Consider the following 13,353-nt stretch of genomic DNA (forward strand, 5'->3'; position numbering starts at 1 on the left):
GTACTCTATGAATGAACGTACCTAGACATCTGTACATCTCTTTATATTGACAACTTCATGAAGGATGGTCTATGGCCTAATAAACACTCACGTGATGACAACACATATGCAAAAGTAATCTACACTGTCTGCCCAAAGAGTGCTTTGTGCAAAGTGCTAGAATGACCAGTCACTTACCGCTCTCTCTGAAATAAGCTCATCATAGGCCTCTCTGATTCGGCTTCGGTCTCGCCTGTATGCCACTGCAAGTAAGGGACAACAAGCATACAATCACAGCCTAGACAATAATTAACCCAAAGGGACGCAAACTAAAATGGGTTAATTGTCCACTGCTTGTTTGATCATGAATACGGTAATACGGTCACTACGACAGCCCTACTTGTGTGACAAGAAGCTGTAATCCTAGGGTCGGCGACGAAATCCTTGACGTTTCGCCTGTGAACTGTTCAGTTGGAGACTGAGGTTGCGCTGAGATCAAGCTAGCTAAAATTCTATTGGTTGAAGAATTGGTCCGACTTCAAAAGCAACTAAACACAATCATGTCGGACTTCCCAGTTTCCCACAAGCACATGAATGCCTCATTAGACAGTAACTTTGTGCAGTGTGTACAGGCAGTGTGTGCACTAAGGAGACTTAGATAACTTTTATACTCTAGCAAACAGAGAAATGGCAAATCAAACTATGAACGTATCTGAGCTAGGCATCAGGGTTTCAGTATAACTGTCCCTTCATATTGTGCACACTGATTTTTCAGTTACTGTAGTGGAGTGTGGTATAGCTGTAGGTAACTTACTCCTTGTCGCTGAAGGGCTCCTCAATGTGGTGTTGGACTGGGAGAATGTAAAACCTGCAAATATTGATGAATATTTAACAATTATTGAGTTGTCTATGCAGTGTATTGATACAAATGTGATTGATATTCAAAAACTAGGATACAAGACACAGAAAGAGAAATAGCACATGTAAACAAATTCAACTGGGGCGTATTCATTACGACGTTTCTTAAACGGAAGGAAACGGGGAGGGACCTACCTGAATTACCCCTGGGGTGTAATCTTTAGTCCACACACTTGCTAAAACGACAGTTTCCATTATTGGAAAAATTCAGGCAGCTAGGGGCCCTCCCAGTTTCGTTACATTTGCTTCCGTTTAAGAAACGATTTGCAACAGAGTCTGCGTAATGAAATACGACCCTGATGATTAATAATGTTGCTATATAAACATCCTAAGTCAATTGCAATGATAACGTCTCTAGCTAGTACGAACAATATTGGATAGTTAGTGAAGTTAGCCTAGCTAGCTAGCAAACAGAGATGCTGGCAATTGCTAGCTAGCTTACACTGAAGCCTGAAGCTGTTGCTAGGAAAAACGAATTTACCAGCTGAACGTGCTCTGTGTATTAGTACTAAAGGTAGTCTTGCATTTTTTGCGATCAAATAGTAGATTTTTTAAATATATTTCCAAACCTTTCTGCATGTGCAACATTTGACAACAAACACCACGACCAAAATTGTACCTCTTCCTCGTCGGTGTTTGATAGGCGGAGTACAGTATGTTACGCTGAGTTTACCGCCACCTATCTTCTTATTTTTCTTCTTCCTCTTCGTCTTCTTCTTCGATGAGGTTTAACGGCGGTTGGCATCCAATAAATATTGCATTACCGCCACCTATTAGACTGGAGTATAACTCCCTTTTTTTAAATACATTTTACATATTTAGCAGACGCTCTTATCCAGAGCGACTTACAGTTAGTGAGTGCATACATTTTTTTTCATACTGGTCCCCCGTGGGAAACGAACCCACAACTCTGGCGTTGCAAACGCCATGCTCTACAAGGGACTAAACAAATAAACAAATACCCTACCATCTAACACTACACTCCAATTTTTTTTATAAACAAAAAAAACAAACATACAAACACCACAATTTCAATCTATTTAGTCCTACTTCATGCCAACAGCCTGAAAGGATGGGACACCACCACTTAACACACCCTGAAACTCTTCTGACATCAAGTCTCGCACACTCAAATACCTCTCTGCAGCTACCACCACAACCTCAATTTTCGGAGACTTACGTTCCATCCCTGCAGTACAGTTGATAACCATTGCTATAAATGCTAAAAATCCAATCTTACTGAAACATATATCACGTGTTGGTTTACCCATCTGTACTGGTACAGATCTACTACTCACACCACTCCTCTCAGGATCCTTCCCCCTTGACCCATCTTCCTCTACTTTCTTCACTGCCTCAGCATATGACAACTTCTGCACTACTCTAACCCTGGAAACCTCAACCTGCCTCTCTCGCACTGGGCATTTCTGATCCCCAGCCCCATGGCCACCCCTACAATTAACACATACCACTACTTTCCCGAATGCTACACATTCCTTTGTCTCATGCCCTTCTGCACACTTCTCACACCTAGGAACCTCCCTCCTACACACTGCTGCCACATGCCCATAAGCTTGACACCTTTAACAACGTAATGTATTTTGCACAAAAGCTTGTACAGGATAACTTATATATCCTAACATCACTTTGTCGGGCAAAGACTCAACATCAAAACTCAAACCGCCACCTATCGTTCTAGAAAGCGTATTTTTTCCCCTAAACGAGTTAGCCGAAACCATGCCCCGTTTCATAATTGGTCAACAGCATGAGTGCGGTGATTGGATAGAGTCAGAGAGCCTCAGCCTGGCGCGTGCGGTCAAAAGCGTACCGTCACAGACAGAAGGGTTAACCCAGATACGTCACAGGGACTATAAAGATGAAGCATCCGTTAAGAACGTTTTCTCACCACCAAATGTGGTAGTGAAAGGAAGTCCAGTGGGAGAGGCTGGAACTAGGTGAAACTGGGCCGACATTCTGCACATTTTCTCATCGATGAAACTGGTCTCAATACATTTTTCTGTTCCCAAAACAAAAATATGTTATGAACACAGTCCACTAAATTTTATAGACTGGACGCTTTGCTAGTTAAAAAAATAATTGTTGTTTAGAAAGACTGCCAGGTCAAATTGTCCACACGGGTACTTCACAGAGGAGGCGTTGCCTGACGGAAATACTCAAATACATGGTAAAATCCGCAAATAGGATCTCGCTAGCTCGTGCTTGGCTTTGCCCACCTCTTTGCTTGTTCTGCCCCTGTGCTTTATTTGCTCCCACTGCAAACGACACAGATGAACTGTCTTGGGTTAGTTATAAATATCTTTGGTACCGTCAAAAAGCAAACCCTCATCCGCACGCCTATGGGTTCGTATCCCACACACACACTTGCACACACCATTGGATGCAGTGATCACAATATAGTGGCTATATCTAGGAGAGCCAAAGTTCCAAAAGCTGGGTCTAAAATAGTGTATAAGAGATCATACAAAATACTTTTCTGTGACTCTTATGTGGATGATGTTAGAAATATTTGTTGGTCTGATGTGATTAATAAGCATCATCCAGATGCTGCATTTGACGAATGTATTAAATTGCTCCTTCCAGTTATTGGTAAGTACTGTATGCACCCGTTGAGAAACTGACTGTTAGAACTATTAAGGCTCCATGGATTGATGAGGAATTGAAAAACTATATGGTTGAAAGAGATTGGGCAAAAGGAGTGGCAAATAAATCTGGATGCACATCTGACTGGCTGACTTACTGTAAATGGAGAAATAATGTGACTAAACTCAACAAAAATAAAATTAAACTGTATTATGAAGCCAAGATCAATGATACTGTATAAAGAATGATAGGGGAAAAAACGATGGAGTACTTTAAATGAAATGATGGGCAGAAAGACAAATTCAACTCCATCTTTCATCGAATCAGATTATTCAACATAAAACCATTTGATGTTGCCAATTATTTTAATGATTACTTCAGTGGCAAAGTGGGCATATTTAGGAAGGAAATGCCAACAACGAACAGTGATCCATCGTATTCATGCATAAAAATACAAATAATGAAAGAAAAACATTGTAAGTTAGAATTTTGTAAAATTAGTGTGGGAGAGCTGGAAAAAGGATTGTTATCGATCAATGATGACAAACCTCCTGGCATTGACAACTTAGATGGAAAGCTACTGAGGATGGTAGCTGACTCTATGGCCACTCCTGGAGGGAAGCCAAAGTCAATCCGCTACCCAAGATGCCTTCTGGTTCTAACAGCAGACCTATCAGCTTGCTGCCAGCTCTTAGCAAACTGTTGGAAAAAATTTTGTTTGACCAAATACAATGCTATTTCACTGTAAACAAATTGACAACATGCTTATAGAGAAGGGCACCCAACATGTACTGCACTGACACAAATGACTGATGATTGGTTGAAATAAATTGATAATAAGAAGATTATGGAAGCTGTACTGTTAGATTTCAGTGCAGGCTTCGATATTATTGACCATAACCTGTTGTTGGGAACTTATGTTTTATTGCTTTTCAACCTCTGCCATATCGTGGATTCAGAGTTATCTATCAATACTGAACAAAAATATAAACACAACATGTAAAGTGTTGGTTCCATGATTCATGAGCTGAAATAAAATATCCCAGAAATATTCCATATGCACAAAAAGCTTATTTCTCTCAAATGTTGTGCACAAATTTGTTTACATCCCTGTTAGTGAGCATTTCTAATTTGCCAAGATAATCCATCCACCTGACAGGTGTGTCATATCAAGAAGCTGATTTAACAGCATGATCATTACATAGGTGCACCTTCTGCTGGAGACAATAAAAGGCCACTCTAAAATGTGCAGTTTTATCACACAACACAATGCCACAGATGGCTCAAGTTTTGAGGGAGCGTGCAATAGGCATGCTGACTGCAGGAATGTCCAACAGAGCTGTTGCCATAGAATTGCATGTTATGTTCTCTACCATAAGCCACTTCCAACATCATTTTAGAGATTTGGCAGAACATCCAACCGGCCTCACAACCGCAGACCACGTGTAACCACGCCAGCCCAGGACCTCCACATCCAGCTTCTTTGTCTGAGGAGGGGGTGCTGAGGAATATTTCTGTCCGTAATAAAGCCCTTTTTTGGGGAAAACGTATTCTGATTGGCTGGGCCTGGCTCCCCAGTGGGTGGGCCTGACTCCCAAGTGGGTGGGCCAATGCCCTCCTAGGCCCACCCATGGCTGTGCTCCTGCCCAGTCCTTATCTATGTGAAATCCATAGATTAGGGCCTAATTTATTTATTTCAATTGACTGATTTCCTTCAATGAACTGTAACTCAGTAAAATCTTTGAAATTGTTGAATGTTTTGTGTTTCTATTTTTGTTCAGTATAATAGAACTCAGAGGGTTTTCTTTAATGGACGCTTCTCTAATGTCAAACATGTAGGGTGTGGTGTATCGTAGGGCAGCTCTCTAGGCCCTCTATTTTTACCAATGACATGCCACTGGCATTACTTTTACTGCAGTGGGCTCAATCAGGGTCACACAGAGTGTTTCTTGGTAGTCTTAAACAATTGTATATATATATATAATCAAATAATAAAATGTTATTTGTCACATACGCCGAATACAACAGGTGTAGACCTTACCGTGAAATACTTACTAACAAGCCCTTAACCAATAATGCAGTTTTAAGAAAATAGAGTTAAGAAAATATTTACTAAATAAACTAAAGTACAATTAAAAAGGTAACACAATAAAATAACAATAATGAGGCTTTATATAGGGGGTACCGATACTGAGTCAATGTGCGGGGGTACAGGTTAGTCGAGGTAATTTGTACATGTAGGTAGGGGTAAAGTGACTATGCATGGATAATCAACAGTGAGTAGCAGCAGTGTAAAGACAAAGGGGGGGCTTCCTCTGACACAGCCTAGTTTATACAGTGAGTGAAAAAAGTATTTGATCCCCTGCTGATTTTGTACGTTTGCCCACTGACAAAGACATGATCAGTCTATAATTTTAATGGTAGGTTTATTTGAACAGTGAGAGACAGAATAACAACAAAAAAATCCAGAAAAACACATGTCAAAAATGTTATAAATTGATTTGCATTTTAATGAGGGAAATAAGTATTTGACCGCTCTGCAAAACATGACTTTGGTGGCAAAACCCTTGTTGGCAATCACAGAGGTCAGACGTTTCTTGTAGTTGGCCACCAGGTTTGCACACATCTCAGGAGGGATTTTGTTCCACTCCTCTTTACAGATCTTCTCCAAGTCATTCAGGTTTCGAGGCTGACGTTTGGCAACTCGAACCTTCAGCTCCCTCCACAGGTTTTCTATGGGATTAAGGTCTGGAGACTGGCTAGGCCACTCCAGGACCTTAATGTGCTTCTTCTTGAGCCACTGCTTTGTTGCCTTGGCCGTGTGTTTTGGGTCATTGTCATGCTGGAATACCCATCCACGACCCATTTTCAATGCCCTGGCTGAGGGAAGGAGGTTCTCACCCAAGACTTGACGGTACATGGCCCCGTCCATCATCCCTTTGATGCGGTGAAGTTGTCCTGTCCCCATAGCAGAAAAACACCCCCAAAGCATAATGTTTCCACCTCCATGTTTGACGGTGGGGATGGTGTTCTTGGGGTCATAGGCAGCATTCCTCCTCCTCCAAACACGGCGAGTTGAGTTGATGCCAAAGAGCTCGATTTTGGTCTCATCTGACCACAACACTTTTACCCAGTTCTCCTCTGAATCATTCAGATGTTCATTGGCAAACTTCAGACGGTCCTGTATATGTGCTTTCTTGAGCAGGGGGACCTTGCGGGCACTGCAGGATTTCAGTCCTTCACGGCGTAGTGTGTTACCAATTGTTTTCTTGGTGACTATGGTCCCAGCTGCCTTGAGATCATTGACAAGATCCTCCCGTGTAGTTCTGGGCTGATTCCTCACCGTTCTCATTTTCACATTTTTTTACATTTTTAGTCATTTAGCAGACGCTCTTATCCAGAGCGACTTACAGTTAGTGAATACATATATATATATTTTTTTATACTGGCCCCCCGTGGGAATCGAACCCACAACCCTGGCGTTGCAAACGCCATGCTCTATCAACTGAGCTACATCCCTGCCGGCCATTCCCTCCCATACCCTGGACGACGCTGGGCCAATTGTGCGCCGCCCATGAGTCTCCCGGTCGCGGCCGGCGGCGACAGAGCCTGGATTCGAACCAGGATCTCTAGTGGCACAGTTAGCACTGCGATGCAGTGCCTTAGACCACTGCGCCACTCAGTTCTCATGATCATTGCAACTCCACGAGGTGAGAACTTGCATTGGGCCCCAGGCCGAGGAGAGATTGACAGTTCTTTCGTGTTTCTTCCATTTGCGAATAATCACACCAACTGTTGTCACCTTCTCACCAAGCTGCTTGGCGATGGTCTTGTAGCCCATTCCAGCCTTGTGTAGGTCTACAATCTTGTCCCTGACATCCTTGGAGAGCTCTTTGGTCTTGGCCATGGTGGAGAGTTTGGAATCTGATTGATTGATTGCTTCTGTGGACAGGTGTCTTTTATACAGGTAACAAACTGAGATTAGGAGCACTCCCTTTAAGAGTGTGCTCCTAATCTCAGCTCGTTACCTGTATAAAAGACACCTGGGAGCCAGAAATCTTTCTGATTGAGAGGGGGTCAAATACTTATTTCCCTCATTAAAATGTAAATCAATTTATAACATTTTTGACATGAGTTTTTATGGATTTTTTTGCTGTTATTCTGTCTCTCACTGTTCAAATAAACCTACCATTAAAATTATAGACTGATCATTTATTTGTCAGTGGGCAAACTAACAAAATCAGCAGGGGATCAAATACTTTATTCCCTCACTGTAGGTCCTGGATGGCAGGAAGCTTGGCCCCAGTGACGTACTGGGCTGTACGCACTACCCTCTGTAGTGACTTACGGTTGGATGCTGAGTAGTTGCCGTACCAGGCGGTGATGCAACCGGTCAGGATGCTCTCGATGGTGCAGCTGTAGAACTTTTTGAGGATCTGGGGACCCATGCCAAATCTTTTCAGTCTCCTGAGGGGGAAAAGTCATTGTCGTGCCCTCTTCACAACTTTCTTGGTGTGTTTGAACCATGAACGTTTGTTGGTGATGTGGACACAAAGGCACTTGAAACTCTCGACCCGCTCCACTACAGCCCCGTCGATGTGAATGGGGGTGTGTTCGGCCCTCCTTTTCCTGTAATCCACGATCATCTCCTTTGTCTTGCTCACGTTGAGGAAGGGGTTGTTGTCCTGGCACCACACTGCCAGGTCTCTGGCCTCCTCCCTATAGGCTGTCTCATCATTGTCGGGCCTACCACTGTTGTGTCATCAGCAAACTTAATGATGGTGTTGGAGTCGTGCTTGGCCACACAGTCGTGGGTGAACAGGGAGTACCGAAGGGGACTAAGCACGCACCCCTGAGGGGCCCCCTTGTTGAGGATCAGCATGGCAGTTGTGTTGTTACCTACCCTTACCACCTGGGGGCGGCCCGTCAGGAAGTCCAGGATCCAGTTGTAGAGGGAGGTGTTTAGTCCCAGGGACCTTAGCTTAGTGATGAGCTTTGTGGGCAATATGGTGTTGAACGCTGAGCTGTAGTCAATGAAAAGCATTCTCACATGTGTTCCTTTTGTCCAGGTGGGAAAGGGCAGTGTTGAGTGCGATTGAGATTGCGTCATCTGTGGATCTGTTGGGGCGGTATGCGAATTGGAGTGGGTCTAGGGTTTCTGGGATGATGATGTTGATGATGTTGATGTGAGCCATGACCAGCCTTTCAAAGCACCTCATGGCTACCGACGTGAGTGCTATGGGGCAGTAGTCATTTAGGCAGATTACCTTCACTTTCTTGGGCACAGGGACTATGGTGGTCTGCTTGAAACATGTAAGTATTACAGACTCAGTCAGGGAGAGGTTGAAAATGTCAGTGAAGACACTTGCCAGTTGGTCCGCGCATGCTCTGAGGACAGGTCTGGTAATCTGTCTGGACCCGTGGCCTTGTGAATGTTGACCTGTTTAAGAGTCTTGCTCACATCGGCTACGGAGAGCGTGATCACACAGTCGTCCGGAACAGCTGATGCTCTCATGCATGCTTCAGTGTTGCTTGCCTCGAAGCGAGAATAAAAGGCATTTAGCCCCTCTGGTAGGCTTGCGACACTGGGCAGCTCGTAGCTGGGTTTCCCTTTGTAGTCCGTAATAGTTTGCAAACCCTGCCACATCTGATGAGCATCAGAGCCGGTGTAGTAGGATTCAATCTTAGTCCTGCATTGACGCTTTGCCTGTTTGATGGTTCGTCTGAGGGCATAGCGGGATATCTTATAAGCGTCCAGATTAGTATACTGCTCCTTGAAAGCGGCAGCTCTAGCCTTTAGCTTGGTGCGGATGTTGTCTGTAATCCATGGCTTCTGGTTGGGATATGTACGTATGGTCACTTTAGGGACGACATCGTCGATGCACTAATTGATGAAGCCAGCGACTAAGGTGGTATACTCCTCAATGCCATTGGATGAATCCCGGAACATATTCCAGTCTGTGCTATCAAATCAGTTCTGTAGCGTAGCATCCGCGTCATCTGACCAGGAGGATAGAAATATGGTCAGATTTTCCAAATGGAGGGCGAGGGAGAGCTTTGTACGTGTCTCTGTGTATGGAGTAAAGTTTTATTTTCCTCTGGTTGCACATGTGACATGCTGGTAGAAATTAGATTAAATGGATTGAAGTTTGCCTGCATTATACACCTATAACGACACAGGATGAGACAAAGATGCAGACACAGGAGGCAGATGGTTTGAGTCTCTGATATTTATTCAAATACAAGGGGCAGGCAAGAGGCAGGTCGAGGACAGGCAGAAGTTTGTAAACCAGGTCTGAGTCGAAAGGTACAGGGCAGCAGGCAGGCTTGAGGCCAGGGCAGGCTGAACGGTATGGCAGGCAGGCTCAGCTTCAGGGCAGGCAGAAAAGGTTGGAACCGGGAGGACTAGAAAACAGGGACTAGGAAAAAACAGGAGTAAGGAACAACATGCTGGTAGGCTTGACAAGACAAACTGGCAACAGGCAGACAGAAAACACCGGTATAAATACACAGGGGATAATGGGAACAAATGGGAGACACCTTGTGGGGGGTGGAGACAAGCACAAGACATGTGAAACAGATCAGGGTGTGACAACACCTCACACACGGTTATGTACTCAAAAAAAATAAGACACCTGTACCATGTCAGATATAGAGTTGAAATGTATTATATTTTGAGTTTGCATCCCAATATTACACTTTATATACATTACAGAAGACTAAAATATAACAAAACAGTTTGACATAGAAACACTGAATGTTCTGCTTATTTTTTAAATAATGTTTATTAATTATGAAATTATGAAAAATATGAATTACTTTTATTCATCATTTTCATCTTGCTGGTCTCAGAGTTTCTGGGCAAGTCCCATTGACTTGTGCCAATGTGAGAGAAAACACTGATCCACAATTGAAGGTTAGGTGTAGTTAAGAAAAAGATTGTTATTGATCATTTTAATTAACATAATGAAGGAGTAAATCAGTTTAAAGAGTGGCTACAGAAGATGCAAAACTCAGGAGTCATTTGGAGGGTCACTGTCACAAAACCAAGTAAAGAACAGCATGTGCTTTTTAAAGTAAGGCCACATCAGCAACACTGTCATGTCATAAGAGCGTCTGCTAAAGGATGTAAATGTCACACACAGTCTCTCTTGCACTCTCACTCACTCACTCAAACACACATTTCTTGTTTATTTAGTCTCTTGCTATTTATGGTATCCAACCCTATCCCAGTAAATAGTTTTGCTGTTTTGTAGAAATTAGCAGAATAAACTCCATACATTCGGTTCATTGTATGTGTCAATACAATGTTGCCGTCACTTCCCAAACATCCAATGACAGAAGACTGTCCGTTGTCAAACTAATTAATTATTGTATTTAATTATAAAAAATTATGTAACAACATTCCAACCTTGTTTAACATGATCTAGTCCAAATATGGCATGATTCCAGTACAGTGGCGGCTCCTGAAAAAATTCTCAGGAGGGGCAATTTTTCTGATGATTTAGGTGACCTACACACATTTAAAAAAAGATATGTCCAGCAACAACATGAAGACAGGGGCAGCATATAAGTCAATACCAGAAGCATTTATTGACTGATCTCAAAAGTGTTGGCTTACCAGGGTTGGTGGAGCCCTCAGTTTCATCTTTGCCTCGCAAAGCTAACTCAAACACTCCGCAAAACTTCACACACTGGATTAGCCGGCTGAGGATGTGGCGGTTCTTGCTAATGTCGTAGTAAATATATTTGTTATAGTGAATATGGAATATGATATGTTGAGTAAAATGTTGTGCTAAGATCTATTTAGGTCAGGAGCTGGTTATAAGTTATGTTCCTATCCAATAACAATGGACAAAAGGGTCCTATCTTGTCAGCCTTGTCAGCAGGTGGCCAAGGACAACACCCACGCCATAGGCCTCTCAGTTCTTCCAACTCACGAGTTCTTGCTCTGAGGACACACACACACACAAACACACACACACACACACACATCATCACTGTTAAACACACACACACACACACATCATCACTGTTAAACACACACACACACACACACACACAAAAATCCCCTCTCTTAGGCTGAACATTTGAAGACAGAGAACCCGACTCAGAGCCAATGCAACAGTGACAGTAGCCTGGAGGGGACCTCGCCCAACTCATCAGGACCAATCAGAAGATCAGAACTACTAGATTGAACCTACTTCATTTATTGCATAAAATGTCTGCACACAATGTTTCGGGGCTCTCTTCAGATAATAATAATAATAATAATAATAATATGCCATTTAGCAGACGCTTTTATCCAAAGCGACTTACAGTCATGCGTGCATACATTTTTGTGTATGGGTGGTCCCGGGATCGAACCCACTACCTTGGCGTTACAAGCACCATGCTCTACCAGCTGAGCTACAGAAAGTGGATACTCATGGATGCGCATTGCAATTGTAAAATGTCAACACAATTGGAGACACCACGTCATTTTTGGAGACATGTTATTGACAGTAAACTATTGTAGATGCGACTGCTAACTAAATAAAACATTTTAGCTGGCTAGCTAATCATCTTAGCTAAATGTGGGGCAAACAATTCAGTTATTTACCGTTAATTTGAGGGATTGGGGTGAAAGAAATCGAGTTACATAGTGATACTTTACGATATACTGTATTGACAATATCGCAATATTTTAGTGCTAGTTGGCTGTACCTGCACCAAAACACCATTATTGTTCCTTCATAGCTTGTTCTCAATCTTTTCACATTGGGAGCCAATTTGTTTTCAGCACTTTTATTTCCATGACTGATCAAAACTCGTTCTCATGGCTTTCTGATCCCTCTGCAACAGACATATGGTGCGCAATAAAATCACAGTATCGAATCGCAATACGTATAGAATCATGAGACTCGCAATGCTGATGCATATATCTTATCGTGAGGTTCCTGGCAATTCCCAGCCCAAGTTCATTTGCCACAACAAATCTCTTCGCTAGCAAACGCAATGTGTCTCCAGCAATGTTTACTTTTTTGACGTTCTATGGCATCTCCACTTTCCAAGCATATATGACCACATGTAATATTTTGGTAAGTGATGCAAATAGTGAACTATGTAGGGCCAGGATGTAAAATATATGTAGCTGCAGCAATTTCTCTTATCTGATATGGTAAGTAATGGGGCTTGATTTATAGCTCCCCTAAGAGTTTGACGAACGGGTCCGTGAACGCGATTGCAGATATCTTTACCTCTGAATAAACTGCCTTATATTATACAATTATCCACCTTGTCCAAAAGTCTCTACTTTTTCTCCGTTCTCCAGTAAACTTGTTTTATCAACAATAGTAAGGTTCAATGACACAGAAAGCAGTTCAATGTCGGGGGTACAGTCGCTCTCTTACCAGGATCGCGGTCCGCTCTGACCAGGGTGAAGGTGGCCGGCTCCACCTCTCTGCCAGCAGCGTTTTCATTATTTAGTCCGTTCGTAGCGGGTATGTACACGATCAACAAGATCAGTCCAAAACCGAAGATCAGTCCAAAGCAGAATGTTTGCAGAATGTTTGTAAACTAAGTCTACAAATTAAAAACATAAAATAACGCCACACTGCAGGTCGCAACATAGACGCTGATAGCCGCCATTGTCTTAGTTACGTTCAACGTTACGTCACGTATGACGAAAGCGCGTAAGTGCATGCACACAGACACCCATAGAGAATGTATTGAAAGCTTTGAAATGTGAAAAAAATAGATTTTACATGACAGGCTAAGAGAGACTTCTGGGCGATTTTCAACCTGACTGAAATCGCCCAAAAAACGGGCGGGGCCATTTGAAGCACGACTTTAGCCTGATTTGACATTTAGTGG

At 42.8% G+C, this 13,353-nt stretch overlaps 1 protein-coding gene across 1 annotated transcript in view; it reads right to left on the bottom strand.

The window, feature by feature from the left end:
• Positions 1-1,596, bottom strand: part of LOC121577049 (periphilin-1) — a 32,246-nt gene extending 30,650 nt beyond the window's left edge. Inside the window, exons 1-3 of the mRNA XM_045223576.1 lie at positions 1,517-1,596; positions 794-847; positions 178-242 (exon numbers count right to left, since the gene is read on the bottom strand). Coding sequence (XP_045079511.1) covers positions 178-242; position 794 — 66 coding nt within the window. The 5' untranslated portion in view covers positions 795-847; positions 1,517-1,596. The remainder of the gene's footprint in view (positions 1-177; positions 243-793; positions 848-1,516) is intronic.
• Positions 1,597-13,353: the final 11,757 nt, after the last annotated feature.

Source organism: Coregonus clupeaformis, chromosome 11 (assembly GCF_020615455.1).
Source record: "Coregonus clupeaformis isolate EN_2021a chromosome 11, ASM2061545v1, whole genome shotgun sequence".
Classification (NCBI taxonomy): Eukaryota; Metazoa; Chordata; class Actinopteri; order Salmoniformes; family Salmonidae; genus Coregonus; species Coregonus clupeaformis.